Source organism: Lagopus leucura, unplaced genomic scaffold, assembly GCF_019238085.1.
Source record: "Lagopus leucura isolate 7727_CA_CO unplaced genomic scaffold, USGS_WTPT01 Super-Scaffold_100036, whole genome shotgun sequence".
NCBI lineage: Eukaryota > Metazoa > Chordata > Aves > Galliformes > Phasianidae > Lagopus > Lagopus leucura.
Genome location: NW_024962285.1, coordinates 284,653 through 302,314, shown reverse-complemented (window position 1 = coordinate 302,314; position 17,662 = coordinate 284,653). Strand labels below are relative to the sequence as shown.

The 17,662-nt window shown below is 40.9% G+C and overlaps 1 protein-coding gene across 1 annotated transcript in view; it reads right to left on the bottom strand.

The window, feature by feature from the left end:
• The window catches only part of SVEP1 (sushi, von Willebrand factor type A, EGF and pentraxin domain containing 1), a 125,402-nt gene that overhangs the window by 3,014 nt on the left and 104,726 nt on the right, over positions 1-17,662 (bottom strand). The window contains exons 42-49 of the mRNA XM_042882867.1: positions 17,200-17,373; positions 16,046-16,219; positions 13,924-14,097; positions 12,316-12,492; positions 11,357-11,527; positions 6,325-6,420; positions 4,030-4,125; positions 1,315-1,408 (exon numbers count right to left, since the gene is read on the bottom strand). Coding sequence (XP_042738801.1) covers positions 1,315-1,408; positions 4,030-4,125; positions 6,325-6,420; positions 11,357-11,527; positions 12,316-12,492; positions 13,924-14,097; positions 16,046-16,219; positions 17,200-17,373 — 1,156 coding nt within the window. The remainder of the gene's footprint in view (positions 1-1,314; positions 1,409-4,029; positions 4,126-6,324; positions 6,421-11,356; positions 11,528-12,315; positions 12,493-13,923; positions 14,098-16,045; positions 16,220-17,199; positions 17,374-17,662) is intronic.

The window sequence follows — 17,662 nt, the reverse complement described above, 5'->3', positions numbered from 1 at the left end:
TGCACAAAGCTGTGGATAAGTTAAAAAAAACCCACAAAACCAATAAAAGTCCAGTTTGCTAAAAGCCTGAAAATCTGCTTTGCCTCAGAGATAAATTCCAGATTTTTTTGGCTGATAAATCCAGTGGACTTGGACTTTTCTGCTTCATATCCTAAATTACAATATTACCAGACTTTAACTTTCAGATTAATGCCACTATTTTTATATAGAGACATATAGGCTGTTTCACTTAGGTAAACATAATTACAAATGAAAACTATTCATTTTAGACAACCTGGTTTTGCAAAAGGCATCTTCTCTGGAGCTTTAAGATGTATATATCAGAGAGACAGACAGAAATCTCCATCTATATCCATCCAGAAAAAAAAGAATAAAAAAGTAAAACAGTGGCATTGGATTTGCCCATATTTCAGAGAAAAGAAGGAAAATCTGGTATTCAGCTGGTATTTGTTTAGCTTTCCAGGAGGATGACCAATGCATTCAGAATAAGACTGTAAGTAGCAGCCAGATATCTTCAGAGGCTGTCATGGTTCCTGAGGAGCTGAGGTACAAGTGTTTTTGCTGGTATGTGTTTCAGAGCCCTCATTAATATTCCATATGGGGAGCAGGATAACTCATGCTGCCTGTTTCACTATTGCATCTGATTTCTGACCACAACATTATCACAATTCTGCCTGCTTTCCATGTTCAGGGCTGTAAATGGTTCTCAGCAGCAGCATGAAACAAGGCAGCTTTCCACAAACTGGCTCCTGCTCAGACTTCCACATAACCAGAACTTCCCAACTTAGCTTTAAAAAACAAACTTTAAGACTTCTAAATGCTGCCTTGCATGGTGATGACACTGTCAGGCAATCTGAAGTGTGACCTGACTAAGAGGCACCATATTTCACTCTAATATTACCCAACACTAGTTGTAAAAAAACCCTATTATTTACAGCTTCTATTGCATTACCTGCGTCTCGAACCTGAACCCAGCTGAAGTATACACTGTTCAAAATACAGAAAATGTTCTATACTGTACCACAGCAAACACCTCCACCTACAGCATTAGCACTAAGGCAAAACCTTGCAGGTTTGCCTATCTGTTCATGCCTAGATGTACCACTTCCTGGGATTTCTATACATTTGGTACCCATCTGACAGAGTACTCTCTAAGGTCTTTCTAGATTGTCCATAAGTTATGAGTTGCCTGGTGACTACTGATTTACAGGATCTAGAGATGCTCTTCTGCAGAATTAATCACAGTTCTTCAGGGATGCTGTTCAGCAGCAAGCCACTCAGGTTAGTCATTGGACAGCACTCAGCATCACTTACCTTGAACAATCATGTCCAGTCCACGATGAAGGACAATAACATCGATTTGGTCGTATGCACTTCCCACCATTTAAGCAGGGTGACTGGCAAACAGCTGTGTACAAACGCACACACATACTGTGTTAATGAGTAAACCCATTCCGAGCTGTTAAGGAACAGCATGCTGAAAGTCCAGCCTGTTAATCCATTACAAATGGACTGCTCTTGAAACTACAGCATTGAATGTACTACAGCTTTGAGTTTCTTGTAAAAGAAGGTTTGCTCTGGAAAGGGCAATCTTAGAACTCATCTCTGCTAAATGTGATTCCAACCTCTCTACTGTTTGCTGTAGTGTATGAGCTGCATAGAAGAGTCAGTGTATTATTTTACATTGCCTTAAAAATTATGTTCTTTTTTTGCCTTGAATTGAGGCAGTAAAAGAATACAAGCAGAAGCAGAGGGAGAAATTAGACAAGAAGAATTATAATATCAATGAAGAATAGGCTTCATTTCTGGGAAGAAAATGTGGATGTTTATTTGAAAGGAATGTGATGGCTGAACAGCAGCCAGAACAAGCAGAAAGAAGACAAAAAACTGGTAAAAAGTCCAGAAAGAGGCAGAAAAGAGAGTTATAAGTCAAGAAGCCATTTACACATCAACAGCAGGCAAGACTTAACACAACAGAACTAATGTGGGCACAAGGAAAGGAAGCAGGGAATGACAGCAAGTTCCTGAAAGGACCTGGTATCCCTAAAGGTGTGGCTCAATGTTTTGGTGCATTTGAACTAGAGAACTACTGCCAGCCTCAGCCAGTAAGGGTTGGCTGAGAAACAGTTGCACCTGCTTTTGTGTGAATTAGGAGATAAAGCAACACAGAATTTACAGAACAGAATCAGACTCACTTGATAAGCTAACTTCAAGTTCATTGACTCACTTCAAGCACAGACATTTATAATAACAGGATGCTAAAAAACATGACATATTTTTAGCAGAGGGTGCTATATTAAGGGGACAGACACCAGGAAAGACAATTTTTGAGTAATATTTTTGCAAAAAGTATTAATTGCTGGAAGCACTGATTACTGGAAATGGAAATGTGCAGTCACAGGAATGTGTAAAGGCAATGGAAATATTCTACTCTGATTCCTCTTGGCCAAAACACAAACAATTGCAGGAGGATATAGAGATGGACTGCCCTCGTGCAATTAAGTGTACCGGGTTTGTTATGTTGAAAATTACTTCTGATTCTGGAATGAAAAATATGAATGAAATGTCCTTACCTCTCACTTTATGTGCATAATTATTCCTGTGACTAGCAGTTAATCCAAGTATTTCCCATTTCACTTTGTTCTGTTTTGTTTTGTCAGCTGACAAAACAGAATATTGTGACCAGGAAGTAAAACCTCAACTGACTGAGTAACTTTACAGACAGTACTTATGTATTTTTTTGAATGGGTTTTGGCACAGATGCAGTTGACCACTAGATTTTTTACTTGAACTACTTGAAAAGCAACTCAGCCTGAACTGATTTGAATTGCTGGCCCATCAATAAGTAAGCCATCTGTTCTCAACTACCTATGCTGTTGCAGGTGCACAGTTTGTGAAATTCTGCACTATATGCTAGGCAAGTGTTGCTTCAAAAAACAGTAGTTGAGAGTTAAAAAGGTCACTCTGGATTTTTGACTTGTTGAGCAATGTAAAATGAATACTCATGAATAGCACAAATTTCTCCTGCAGTTTACCCAATCAGCCACACAAAAGACCTGCAGGAAGGCAAACACATGCTTTCATGTTAAGCCCTATTAACACTCAATTAAGTTGCAACTGAACAACAAAAGTGCAGTAAACAAAATCTAAGATTTTTTTTTTTCTTAAAAAGAAGCTAACATTTATTAATGATTGAGATTCAGTAATGATTGAAAGACTTTTTAGTGGTCACCCAATCACTTCAAGTTTTATTGGTTATTTGCACTGTGACAAGGCTTTGAAAAGCTGCCTTGTTCAGCCTTGTATCGAAACCAAGTACCCCAAACCTGGGTTTAAGTATTACTCCTCATTGTAAACCAGCTTCATCTAACACAGGATACAGGTCTGGCACCTCAGAATCATTCTCCTGGCTACCTTGATGTGCTGCATGCTGCTGAAACTCAGGTACAAGGAACAGATCTATCATGCATATTGTGTCTGTTCAGAGAACATAAGATGATACATAAGCCATCCATACACCCATTAAATTTAAACATCCTTAAACACATCCTTGCTTTCCTCTGTCATCTCTACCTTTGCTATGAGGCACCAAGACACCAAGGGGGAATCCCCCACTGCAGGCAGCGAGGTGGTGAAAAACCTCACAGGAACCTGCAGCTTGCTTCTGAGTTTGACACTGAACGGAATATGTTGAAGCTGAAAGTGAAACTGTAACTACTTCTGGAGTGGACAGCCCAGCTTTATTCTCCTTGGAAATTCTCTCCCCCCCTAGTGGCTTTTGCAGACAGCCCTCTTCTGAAGGCTGTTTGTTTTTTCTGGGACAACGTTTCTCTGAGGATTATTAAGATGCTCAGGAACTACTCTGAAAAAAATTTGCATCTGGGGACAACAAATGCTCTGGGAATTTTATTGTAGGGCTGGGTTTTCCTCGGAAAAGTGTGGTAGTTGCTACATCGTCCTTAGTGAATTGTGCTAGGTACTGCTAGCGGGGTCCCAAAAGAAAAAGAATGCACGTAAAAGGAGTTTTACCCGTATGGCACCGTGATCCAGTCCATCCAGGGGGGCAGTCACACTGGTAAGGAGCCACACAGCGACCTCCGTTGAGACACGGCAAAATGCATATTGCTAAGAAGAAGGGAAGAGAACCAGTACAAATAATAATCACCTCTGCAAACGAAGAGGAAGGTGTACAAAAAAATCCCTTACATTTAACTAGAGACTGTACTGTTCCTCAAAGTGTTTGCATGCAGTATAAATGGAGTTGAGAATGATCTACCCAGAAGGCATGTGCGGCAAATACCACTGGCTTGGTGGCCAGAAAAGAGAAGGAATGATGACAACCCATTAATGAAGTGATTTCTGGAGTACTTCAGACACTTGTGGTCTCTGTACTCACTGCAAAGGAGCAAAGGCTGTTTGCTTGCTTCTCACCTGTAATATCCCTAGACAATGCTCACTTCTGGAAGGGCAGCTATCAAAATCAATTCATGCTTTAGTCATAAGCAACTGGATTATTTCTGGATTCCTTGGGTCCCACTGTGTAGGATCCAAAACAAGAAAACTATGCACTGCTCATAGGAAAGGACTGGTCTGGACCAGTGAAAACGCAATGAGACGCACAACATCGCAGGCCTCCCAGTGACAGACAGCTCCAACAATGCAAGGCGTTTTGGGTGCAACACACTGATTGTGGCTGAAAGCTCTGGGGAAAAGAGAAACCAGAGAACTGCTGCATGATACCAAGTAGTTGATGGCCTATGATCAATCAACCTAAGCTGCTCCTGTGAGCAGATCTGCAAAGTGGTCCAGTGTGCCGGCTGCTGGCGATCTAAGAACCTTCCTAAAACTACCATTTGCTCTGCTCTAACTCTGCCCAGGGAGGTTGTGGATGCCCCGTCCTTGGACGTGTTTAAGGCCAGGTTGGATGGGGTCCTGGACAACCTGATCTAAATGTGTATGTTTGGTGGCCCTGCTAGGCAGGGGGGTTGGAACTACATGATCCTTGAGGTCCCTTCCAACCCGGGTGATTCTGTGATTCTGTGATTCTGTTCTGTGAATGGAGTGATTGTGCAAAAACCTTTTTTTTTTTGAGGTAGGTCTCAAATTTGGACCCATGAGAGGCACTTCTAGGAGAGTTTTAGTTTGGGAGGTCGGGATCATCCCCTATAGAGATCAAGTTGAGCAGGTGCAGTCAGTGTGGATAAGAAAGGAACAGTGAAATTCTAGGAGTTCACAGGATTAATCCATATCACCAAGATTTATCTGTATTACCAAAGCAGTGGTACTCTGCACATTTTTTGAGGTGGTCAGGCTTTTCTAAGGATGACGTACCCATCCTGTTATCTGTGGAATATACCTCTGTATGTATGACTGAATTCTTTCAAAGCTCTGCAGCCTCACCTGTGGCCCTTGCCCTGACAAATCAGTGCTCAATGCTATCACTCAAAAGAAGAGGCTCTCAGAACCGAAGACTAAACCTATCTCTTCTACTCCTGGAGGTGCCTTGACGGACAAGCAACACTGCAGAATCAAGGTGGCATTAACTGTGGGGAGCTTTTACCTTGCTTCTCACTGCCTATGTCAAAGTAAAGTGAAAAAAAAAAAAAAAAAAGGCCAATGCCTGTGTCTGCATGAACTGTAATCTAGCTCGTCAGCTGTCTGCTCATTTTCCTTATACAGGAAAACAAGGTCAGAACTGGGATGACAGATTGAAATGTCTAGGGGCATAAAAATTGTCTTTTGGTCATGAACAACACATTAAGTATTGTTACTAATGTTATGCTAAGGAAATCAATCGTGGCGTACCAAACAAAATTCTGCCAGGCACAGGGCTTGATCCCCTCCAGCTGAAAATATTAAACACAGAGAGCTGAGTATACACTATGGTGGTACTGCCAGCATGAAGGGTTCAGACCTCACCAATTCCTCATGTTAAGACCACTGCCGAGGAAATGGGAAGTATGGCAAAACCCAGCACCTCCAGCATCACCCAGAAAATTTCCGACGGGCTCAAAAGTTGTATTTCGTTGCTCACAATCAGAACAGATCCAGTTCTCCAATTATACAGGGATCCAGGCCAGGAAAAGACACCACTGCATCAATTAAAAAAGTATTTTGTTTGGGGGTATCAAAGGACAGCCCTTTGTCTACAAACAAGCAATTGCTTTGTTGTTTCTATTCTAATCTGTCAAGAAGAATAAAGCTGTGATTTTTACATTTTTTGGCTCTTACACGTTTAATTTTCGCACTGAATTCACTGCAGAAAATTCCCTTGTCCTACCTACAACATCTTGATAAATAACACATGAAGGATGATATACATACGCTCTTCACAGAGACGACCCATCCAGCCATCTGGACAGGAGCAGGCATTTGGTCGCTCACAGACTCCACCATTCTGACATGGGAACCGACAGACAGCTGGAAACAGAACAATTTCATGACCAACACAAGAAGGTTAACTGGAACATAAAACATAACAAAACTCACAAGCTTAACTTGGTTTTGACTTCAATGTCTACATTGTTTTCTAGCTGTGTGCAAGTTACTAGGTACAGTGATTGAGAGCACCGAGGAGAGAAAACATAATGCTTTCACGTGTACTTACTGTAAACTGCTAAGACAAACAAAAACGTCCTCGAGCAACAGCGAGAAAGAAAAATGTTAAATTTTTAGGACAGTCTGGTAAATTACCTGGACAATGTTTAAAGGCTGATGTTATGCTTTACCTGCTTATTCTCTCTCTCTTTTCTTTTTCCCCTAAAAGGAACACACAAAATCTATTACCCACTTTTTTCTTCTCAATAAAATCAAGCTTTCTGCTAACCTTGAGTTGAAACAAAGTTATGTTGTCTGGCCTTACACAGGGTTTGCTGATAGTACGATAGGATAGTGTGGTAGGAGAAGGAATTTTTATTGCACTGCCATCCACAGCAGTGAGCAGAGCTCTACAAGGGCGTAGCATGGGCACAGTGAAGTGTTTACCTATGAAACTCAAGGTATGATTATAAACTTCCCCCAGCTTTCATGTTGACTGGCGCTCCATGGTTCACATACCTCTTAATAAACACTTGCTCATAAAAGCAAGGAACCTGAAGTGCTTTCTACCATGCTACTCCAGCATGTTGCCTGAACTCAACGGACTATGCACTTATTTGAATGACACTGTACTTTATCTTGGCTAATACAGCCAAGGAAACCAGGACTATTTTATAAAACGGAGTGGCAAGCAAAGTATAAACATTTTAGGCTTAAAGATCATTGAAACAAGTAAAACCTTCTCGTGTTTGTGTACATGCTATGCATATATGATAAAAAAAACAACATGTGGCTTCCAGATGCTACTGCAGGACAAATAAGTAATCAGACAAACTTCTGATTAGTGGTAGTCGTGAATGCAGAGTAACCTCAGGAAACTCAGTCTGAACTGTTAATTGCATCCTATCTTTAATTATTTTCTAGGTGAGTAAAATAAGCGTTTAGGCTTTGAAAGTATTTCATATCTTGTTCAGTGTTAGTATTAAATACAGTGGCTTAGCACACTAGTTCAGACCCAAGTTCCACATTGAAAAGAATGCAGATCTTTCACTGATTGAGCTGGACTTGAGTCACTCATGCAACCAAGCTATGCCATGCTACAAGTTACAGCTTGCAAGCCATTGAAATGAGGCCAAAGCTTTTGCCTTTTTATATAACGTCAGAGCCTTCCCATTAAACGTCAGCTGATAATGCAACTGGGAAGAGTTCACAGACTTTGCAATATTTTAAAAAGGTATTCTGAACAATTTTTATTGTAAAGATATCTACGAATACATAGATGGCTTATCTCTGGTGTTGCCTAAAGTGAATAGTGTGCCTCATACATTTCTATTGTGCAATGAAAAGTTATGTAAGTTGAATAAAAATACATTTAAAGTCTTGAAATTGTCTGTGATCCACTCCATCAAAAAGATATTCCTTTACTGTATAACAGGATGGTAAATAAAAGGCTTGTATATAAATTATAAGCCAAGTCAAATTCAAAGCCCAAGAAAAATGTTTTCTGTAGTTTATTCTCTCTCACTCTGTTGATGGAGAAGATGTGGATATTTCATTAGTTACTGAAGTTGCTTTGGACAGCAGCTCCATCCCGCTCAGCAGTTTGGGATCTCAGTCAGAGGTATGCTTTTCCTGGCCTTCTGCCCTGGTTGTGAAATACTGAATAACTAAGACTGTACCATCCCTAGGTGTGCACTTGTTATACATCAGTTTACATAGGGAGAGACTCTATGTTTGTAGCTGTGAGGATTATTTTTCATTCAGCAGACAATAGTAGAGAAAGGCTTGGGGCGGTGAACTAAGCTGGGATCTCATTCACTTTTTAGCTACAGTGAAAGCAAGCAGGACAATTCAGTCCTGATCTGCTGGAGAAAGAATAGGAATTATTAACTGAGACATCAGTTACTGGTATCAGATCTCACACCCACAGTACCAGTCTTTGTTTTTGAGACCCCTTATAAACCCATACTTTATATTTACCTCCACAGAAATGGTAACAATTCTCCAATACAAATAGGGGAAAGCAAAGGTAAGAAAACATTCCTGGTGTTTGTTCTGAACTCTGCCAAAAACCTCCCTGTAGTAGAAGTGATCAATTTCCCAATGCCTCTGCTGTCCCTCAGAAAGCTTGTTCACTAGCTGGGCATCAATTTTTTGGTTAACACCTCCACAGCAGACACCTCTCCCATTCAGTGTGAAGCTGGCAGAGACCAAATACATGACAGATTTCAGAGCATTTCAGAGAGGAGAGATAGGAGTTAGACAAGCTGTGTGAATCTGTGCAGCCTGCAGAGTCCCACAGGTATTTACATTTGGCAGATCCAGCCTAATACCTCTAACCCCTGAAACTCAGATCAGAATCTGGCCCACAATCTTTAGCCAGCAGTGACTCAGGCAAGTGCAGCTGTGGTTGCAGCTCTCCTATAGAAGCCAATGAAATCTGATTTTTAATTACAATGTTTACATTAACTAACCCGTTCAACCGGGTCAGAATGTTTCTAGCAGGCTCAGGACACATTAGTAATCAACTCATAGAGCCAAAAACAATAAGTGCAGCATGAGTCAGTGCAAAGAGTGCTTTCATGTTGCTCCTGATGTAGACCACAAAGGCTTGGGTCCTGTAGCCCTTTTGTTAGGTAAATCCCTCAAATGAATTATAAAGCAGTTCTGAAAGATTATTTTGACATGTGTCACAAAAACATGTCAGTCCTCCCAGAAGAATCTTTGGTCCTTTCTAGTTCAGTTTTTGGGTGAAAGGAAGGGGGAAAATTGTTCTCACTCCTAGCATACCAAAGACAGGTTTTTCCACTTTGTTACACTACTCTCTGACCATCTGTCCACTTAATCATTTTGCATTTCAGAATAATTAACCCCAACACTTAATCCTCCAAACAATCTCAAGGATTCAGTAGTCTTGGAAACAGAATGTTGGAAAAAGGAAACATGTTTGACAGTTCTTTGCATATCATCCCTTCCAGCTTTTTAGCCACCAGTGTCAAGAAATTCTTTCAGCAGATGACTACAATCCTGTGCACAAGTGTTCTAAGGTACTGTTCTGTCACAGTAAGAATAAGAAATAAAACTGATGATACCAAAGAGGCAGTTGAAGAATGCAGTGTTACAACATGGAGACAGCATCACAAAGTTTTGCTAAATATCTAGCTTACGAAGAATGGATTTTGTGCTGAGATCCCTTGAATTCTACAGCCACCATAGCTCAGAAAGAAATAGTAAGCTACTTGGTAAGCTTTTCAGAAACAGCTCTGTAGTTCATGAGTGTACATTTCCAAAAGAAATTTTGGATGCCTATGAACATCTGAAATAACTTAGCTGCTTGTGTGTATGGATGTCCTCCTCTGGCCTGCTTAACAGCTGATTTTTCAGGGCAGTGCCAAGCCATTATCATACAACCAGGAAAAACATGGTTTTCAGAGGCAGCTTCACTGTCCCTGAAATGTTCACAAGTCAAAACTCCACTTCTCAGCCTCTGCGTCTCCTTAAAACAATCTGCTGACCTGTGACTTTTAGGCACTACTGGATCCGGAATTTTATAAGAATGTCTGCTTTCAAGTAGTAAGGTAATTCAGATTAGCCAGGTCTACTTAATGTTTCGATGGCAGAATTCAAACCAAAAACACTGACAAAGGGACCCTGATTAGTCTGTATAGAAACCTCCAGCTCCAAGGGGTTTCTCATCTAAACAGAGTGGTTGCAATGGAGGGAGGGTGTATTGCTACTTCTATTTTAGACGTTGGTTGCTAAGACACTTGCAAGAGCAGAGGCAGATCTGACAACTTTGATTATGGCTCCAATGTTCCCAGGTCACTGTTCTGGCACCTCTCCTCTTCTGCAGGAATTCTCAAACTCTGGGAATGTCACAGTTTATAAGCCAATGATGTGCCCTAAGGTTTTTGCTTTTAATACATTTCTGAAGAGAAATACGGGACTCAGTTTATGGTGGCTATTACAACATTTGAGATAAAACTTCAGAATGCAGTGAAGTTACACAGCTATAGATTGATCTGGTAGCAGGAGTGAGAGGGGAAATGGCACAAGGCAATGTTTCTCAAATGAAAGCTCTATGACCTTGGAACTCTTTTGCTGTGCCTTACTCTTGTTTTCGAGAAAGCATTTGAATATACTGTTTAGTTTGTCATCTTTTTTTGTTGGTTTCCTCCATTTTTCTCTTCAAAATTGGTCATTTCTATGAATCTTCTGTTACTGTTTTTTTCACTCGATATATCAAAAATGTCATCTTCATTCTGGCATGTCAAAGGTAGAAAGTTAAGACTATCTTTAGTATTTTGTTAAAATCACAGATTTTCTGCACCTGGTGTGCACTACTTAATGAGCTGTATCAACTCATCCTTAAGTACTTTACTGTAAAAGAATTTTCAGGAACTGCCAAGCTCTAAACACAGTGAAAGGCTAAGCATCTCTTACTATCGTTTTCTGCAATACTTTGTCTTTGGTTGTGAAAAAACAACAAGCAGTGCTTATTTGAAGCAGTTCAGCATGTCAGCAACATGACGGGTTCTGCCACTTTCTCACAAAAGATGTGAGGGAAAGGATCAAAGGTGATGGTTACAACACGTAGGAATACTCAGGACTATAGAGGAAAATTGGGGAAGTCCTCTCTTTCATGTGGAAATAAAGCAATGCTCTGCACTTAAAATGCTCTGGGTGAAATCACAGCTGCACTGAAATGAGCAAAAATTTGGCTTTTATTTCTACTGCAACTACAATGACTCCTTCATACTCACGGCTAGTTAATAACATTTAAATAAAAAACATACTTCTGCCATAAAAAAAGACTTACCTTTGCAGGTAGGTGATGTTGTCCATGTTCCGTTTTCTAAGCAAATGCTCCGCAGGGGTCCCTCCAGCATGTAACCACTGTAACATGAGTAGGTGATCATATCTCCATACTGATAGAAGCTACCACGGATGAAAGCATTCTCTATGTGAGCTGGGGGCCCGCAAGATATCTCTAAATAAAAGAAATCACACAGAGTCTGGTGAACTACAATGCCTGCATGATATGGTTTCCAGTGCTTCATCCATAGGACTTAGGAGATGTTGAGACACCTCTGGTAAAAATGCAATAAGTGGTGCTTCATAGTGTGCACACTCAGGGCAAACCTGTGACACATGAACAGAAGTGCACAAGGAGATGACTAGCAACAGCAGTTTTAAGCAACACAGCAATCAACCATATACAGCAGAAACTATGAGATGGTCTCATGATATACGTGAGGTTGAGTCTGCAGGGTGATGGTACTGCACGAGCCAATACTGTTTGCAAGAAACCAAAAATCTTCCAGTCATCTTCTGAAAAAAAGGATTTTCCAACAGTGTCAATAAAAGTCTGTTTTTCCCTATAGCCCTTTCTTCACCATAATCTCACAGGCATTCTCAGGGAATTCAACAAGCAAATCTGGCTGCCGTGCTTGCAAAAAGTAAATTGAGAAGAAAACAACAGCTAGAGCCGAACAGACAATAGTACGAGTGGCCATCAACTCATAAACATACTCTGAAATAGCTGTTAGAAGGAAAAACAAGCTCTTTCGTAGAGCTTCTTCGGTTGTTCCTATGTGCCAAGGTCTCTAGAAGCAAACTAGCTCTCCATATGCAGATAAAAGATCCCTCCATTCTGAATAACTGCAGCTATACAGAGTGCTATGCTAACACGTTTGTGCTGTTTGATACAGACACTGTCAACAGCCCTATGGAACTGCAGGGATCTGTACTTACTGTATTGTACTGTACCTTACTTACTTTCACACTTAGCTGTTGTAGGAGTCCAAGTCTCATCAGCATTACAAGTGATCACAGCCTGCCCTTTCAACTGATAGCCTTCCCTGCACCTGATGGACACATTCTGCCCAACGTAAAAATCCACCTCGGAGAGAAGGGCATTCTCTGGGATTATGAAAGGCACAGGACAAGGGTTTGCTGTTGAAAGAAAGGGAGTGAGGGAAGAGGAAAAGGGAGAAAGAGAGGAACGGAACTTTAGAAGAATTTCTGCAAATTTCAACTTCAAATCATAGAAATGGATGCTCATCAAAAGTCACATTTTTAATTTGCTGTAAAATTATGAGATTTGGGTTATAAAATAATGATTAAAGTTTTTCTTCTCTTCAGTCATAAAGCTTGCTACCATACTCTAATGAAATCTTGGAAGATGTAAGTGAAAAGTATCTTACATTTTACAATCACACCATTCTTTCTTTCCTTCCTGCTTGTCATAACCCTACTGCCAAAAATTCAATAAAAAGAGCCAGACTCATTCCATTCCTTGATCTTTGGGCCTGGATCAATACAGAGCAGCATGAAATCCAGATCCCTCAGCACAGACATTAGAGTTTAAAAATTCTATAATAATCTTACTTTCTACTGGCTGTAAACTTACTGAGCTATTTTTGTATAGTCTACTGATCTCACCATGAACATGGAAAAGGCTGGACTTCATATACATCAGAGATTAATCCAGCTTCATAAAACAAATATCCTGTGAGCCTGCTGCTGTACAAAACCTACAATGCCTCAATTACTACCCTAAGACAACAGAAGATCTTGAAGGTAGTTACAACAACAGGGATGGCTATTAAAGGTGTGCACAGTGGACATGTTTATAAGGTGGTATTTCATAAAATGACAGAAAATTTATATAGACATTTAGTCCAACCTTCTTAAAGCAGGACCAACAAGGTTGGCCTTGAACAGCTGAAATATGAGTATTTTTAAATATATTTTTAAATATATTTCACATCCTCTCTGGTCCCATTTCAGTTTCTTCAAATACTCAATTGGAACTTCCTTCAATTGGATCTTCCTTTGTTGCAACTTGGATTCACTGTCTCTCAATCTACTACTACAGACCTCTGACAGAAGTTTGGCTCTTCTTTATTTCCGCACTGCCTATAGTTAAAGGAAGATAAGGAGGTCTCCATTGCCTTCTCTTCCAAAGGCTGAGCAAGCACTTTTCTCTCACCTGCTCCTCATGAATCAAGTTGCTGACTCTAACCGACTCTATTCACTAACAGCATTCCAAATAAAAGGAATTACACTGAACACAGCTTGTTCTTTTACTGTCATGCAAATACACTCAGACAAGATAATGCTTTGGCCTATGTCAGTAACTGCTTCCTTTGTTCCTTTATAAAAACACGATGCACACCAGCAAATTTACAAACCTAGTTTAAACAATTTTTTAAACTATGAATAACAAATTCTGCTCTTGACCACCCCGAAAGAAAATTACAGTATATCTCTACCAATATCTGCAGAAGTTGCTCTCAATTACTACCATTATAAACTAAGAGTAATCTAGTCTTTAATGCTTGCAAGTTAAAACCCCTTTTTCATAACAAAGCAAACACACACGTTTACAGAGAGGCAGAGGATTACTCCATCTTCCATCCCTTGTGCACACCGCTGTAGGTTCTCCTTCCAAACTGTATCCGCTCTTGCAGAAATATGCTACAGTACTGCCAACTGTATTATTTTCATAAATTGCCTTCCCATTCAACAAAGAAAGTGGAGCTTTGCATCTGGTCTCTGCAAAGAACGAGATGTCATTAATGCAGCTTGATATTAAACTTGGACTTGCAACAATTCCTGAGCTACTCATACAGTATGTTTAAAGTAGCAGCCACAGACCAGTAAGTCAAGAAAATCACCGAAAGAGTTTAGCAGACACAGTACAGATTTGCACAGAAGCTAGGAAAGGAGCTCCTCCCTGTGACAGATAAATGCTACAGCCACATGTTTATCAGGTCAAGAAAATTTGGCAGTGCTGGGGAGGATACATTTATGACCTTGTACTGGGGTAAAAAGAGCAGAACATGAGAATGGTTCTTTCTCACTGCTAAGAAATACCTCAGAAATTTGCAGTCCTTTGCAACTTCCATTTTGATAGACAAGAAATACCAGGTGAAAAGCAGGATGGTGCAAGATGCTGATGCTTAAACTACCCATTGTCCCATTCAAGATTCTCAGCTATGTTTCTGAAACCAGCAGGCAGTCAGCCCAGGTTGGGTTACTGCTGCTACACAACAGACTCTCTCCCATTTACCATTCAGTTTTCCTGAGTGGTCAGAATAATAGGATGACTTAAGATTAAACTAGCAAAGGCAGACACATGGTAGTCAGGCAACAGGAATAGAAAAGGTAGGAGGAAGTAGTTGTACTCAACCTTGTTCAAGTGGGTCTTTCTTGACATCATGCTTATTTCAACACTGCTAGTTGGTGGCTTCTCTTAGGTGCCTCCTACAGTATTTGTGATCTCCTCTTTGATGAGGATTTCCCCTGTCAACTTTGCAGATTGCTCCTATCAGGTATGCAAAGCATTGGAGAACTGCAATGTACAGTGAGCTGTGTACAGTGTGACCACCCAGCACAGCATCTGATGATCCCTCACACAGTTTTCATAGCTCTGGTGACAAGAACCTAACACCTGCCTTGAGCGGAAGATCATTATTTGTCTTACTTGGGTGAAGCTGTCACATGCATGTTGGTCCCTTTAGAATCTGTGTGAACAGCTGGTTGTGGAGAGATCAAAAGTCAGCTCCATGGGAGAATGCCGAAGGAAACTAAGGCAAGCAAGCAGTATGTTAGAGTCTATCCTGGGAGACCAAGAGCATGTGCAGCAGGGACATGAACAGCCTGAAAAAGAGTGCAGTGGAAAAAAAATGGACAAGTTGGTCCATTAAAGAAAAAGCGAGAAGCACACACTATCATTCATGGCTAAAAGGCCAGGAAAGGACAAAACTCATACTTAGAAGTAAATTATATTGGAATTCACTATGTTTCTATACACTTTATATTTTGAACAATGTCACCCAACAATACTATCTCTTCACATTTAGAACCTCACTTCTTTTTCTGTTTTTGTGTTTAAAGCCTAGTTTTTAACCACTCAGTAGTGGCTGCCCAATCCATAACACAGGTATTTCTTGCAACAGGGCCTATTGTGGAAGCATCAGAAAGCACCAGCATGCAGACTGGTATGTCATGCATTCACAGTATTTGTCCAAAGGAGGATTGTGAAGGCTAAAGGCTGAGCTGCTGATACTGACCTTAACACAATCCTGTTGCTGGATTTGGGCTCAAAATTCAGAGAAATAATTTTAACGTGGCAACTGACTTCAGAAGGTTGCTGAGAGAAGACCCACATTTCTGAGTCCATTGTCTTTCGTTAATGCTTTGATTTTCTGAGACTGTAAACAATGCCATCTTTCACTAAGATTATAAAATTGCAGAATAAGAGCTACGGAAAAATGATGTCTGCATCTCCTGATTTAGTAACCAATACTGTTCCTTTTGACACATTTCATTTTTTCAGGCACCATTTTCAATGCATATCACTGAACTGCTTCCAAAAAACAGCTCACTCCCTGGACCATGTGATACACAAGCATATCAGGGAAGCTACTCCTTATTCCAAATTAGTGCACGCCAGGCTACAAAACCTACAGGCTTCATGCCAGGCTACAAAAATGTTTACCTTCACACAGTGGTAATGGCTTACTCCAGCTCCCATTGGCAAGACATGTGATATTCTGGGGTCCAACAAGATGGTAGCCAGAGCTGCACACAAAGGTTACATTACTTCTGTATGTGTTTCCTGTAGAAATGGCCTCTGCTTTTTCTACTGTGGGATGCAGCCCGCAAGTAATTCCTAGAAAAGAAGGAAAGCTTTTGGTATTGTACAAACCAAAAAGTTCATTCTGCCCAGCTTGTACACCCTGTCTAGCAGCTCTATTCACAGATGGAATTAATGGAAAGATGGGAAGAAGTTGGGAAATACAGTATGGAGAAGGGTTTTACAACTGCCCTCTCTCCTGGGATTCAAGCTGCAGACTCCAGAGAGAGAGCCTGTCCTAATGCATCTGACAGTAAGATGGTCATGATGTGAGCCATGAGATGCATTCAACCAGATGGCGATACAGATTATTTCTTGTGAGCAAACCAGAGGCTGCGCTTTCAGGCTCCCCTGATCCCTGTACAGTGGAAGATGGACTCAGGATGTCTCCAACAAAAATGAGAGCAGTTACAAAAGACTGTGCGCCCTTGTACTGGTCGCAAAGTGGAGACTAGCCACACTCATCAAAGCTAAGAGGGAAGAATCCAAGTGATAGGATGTCACCACAAGAAGATGGAAAATAACTTACTGGTAGAGATAATAAAGCCTGGCCATATTATTTACAACTTGAACGAAATAAGTCTTAAATCTTTCCTTCCATGCTTGTACAATTAATTGTCTACTGCTACCCAGAACCAAGATTTTTTCCTAAGAAGAAAACTCTTGATCTCCAGACATGCAAAGGGTCCAGGATATATTAGCCTTTGCATTGCAGAGTCAAACCTCCACAGCCTGTCATGATCAAGGCCTTGCACGTCTTAATGTAAGGCAAATAAAATGTAACATTCCTCCTCTAGCAACCTGAGCATAGAATTATGCTTGTGCTGTTTTAATATGCTAAAATGAGTTCCCTTTAGACCTGAGAGAGCGAGAGCTCTTTAGCTAGCTTTTCCTCTAGCTCCTTCAGTTAGAGCCCTCCAGCTGGAGAGGGAGACCAGGTGGAAGCCAACCAAAGTACTCTGCCAGTTAGCTCCACTGGGAGAACTGCCAACATGTTGCTCTGCTTTGCTACTTACGCCTACAGACAGGAGCAGTGGGGCTCCACTTCTTGTCAACGTGGCAAATTCTTCGGCTTGGTCCCTGTAGTTCAAAACCAGGGTCACAGCTGTAAAAAGCCTCACTGCCAAACAGGAACTCTTCTCCTTGAACAGATCCATTTTCGATCATCTCTGGGGGCCCACAAGATACTCCTGTAATTTAAGGGAATATGCTCCAGATATAGTGCACACAGCATACTGCCTGCCCTGCTCACAGCTTCTCCAGTGTTTTCACTGTGAGAAACAGGGAAAGAATAGCACAGTGATTATAAGGGCATTCCCAGATATTTGCTGCTGAGTAGCAGAACAGTAGCAGAGTCATGCTTCGTGCTCCTGATTACTGCTGAAAGACAAAATCTATTGTGGCTGTACTGGCAGGAAGCCTTGGGAACTAACACAGTTGACACCTAAAGTCAACAGCTGAACACCATGTAAGTGTTCA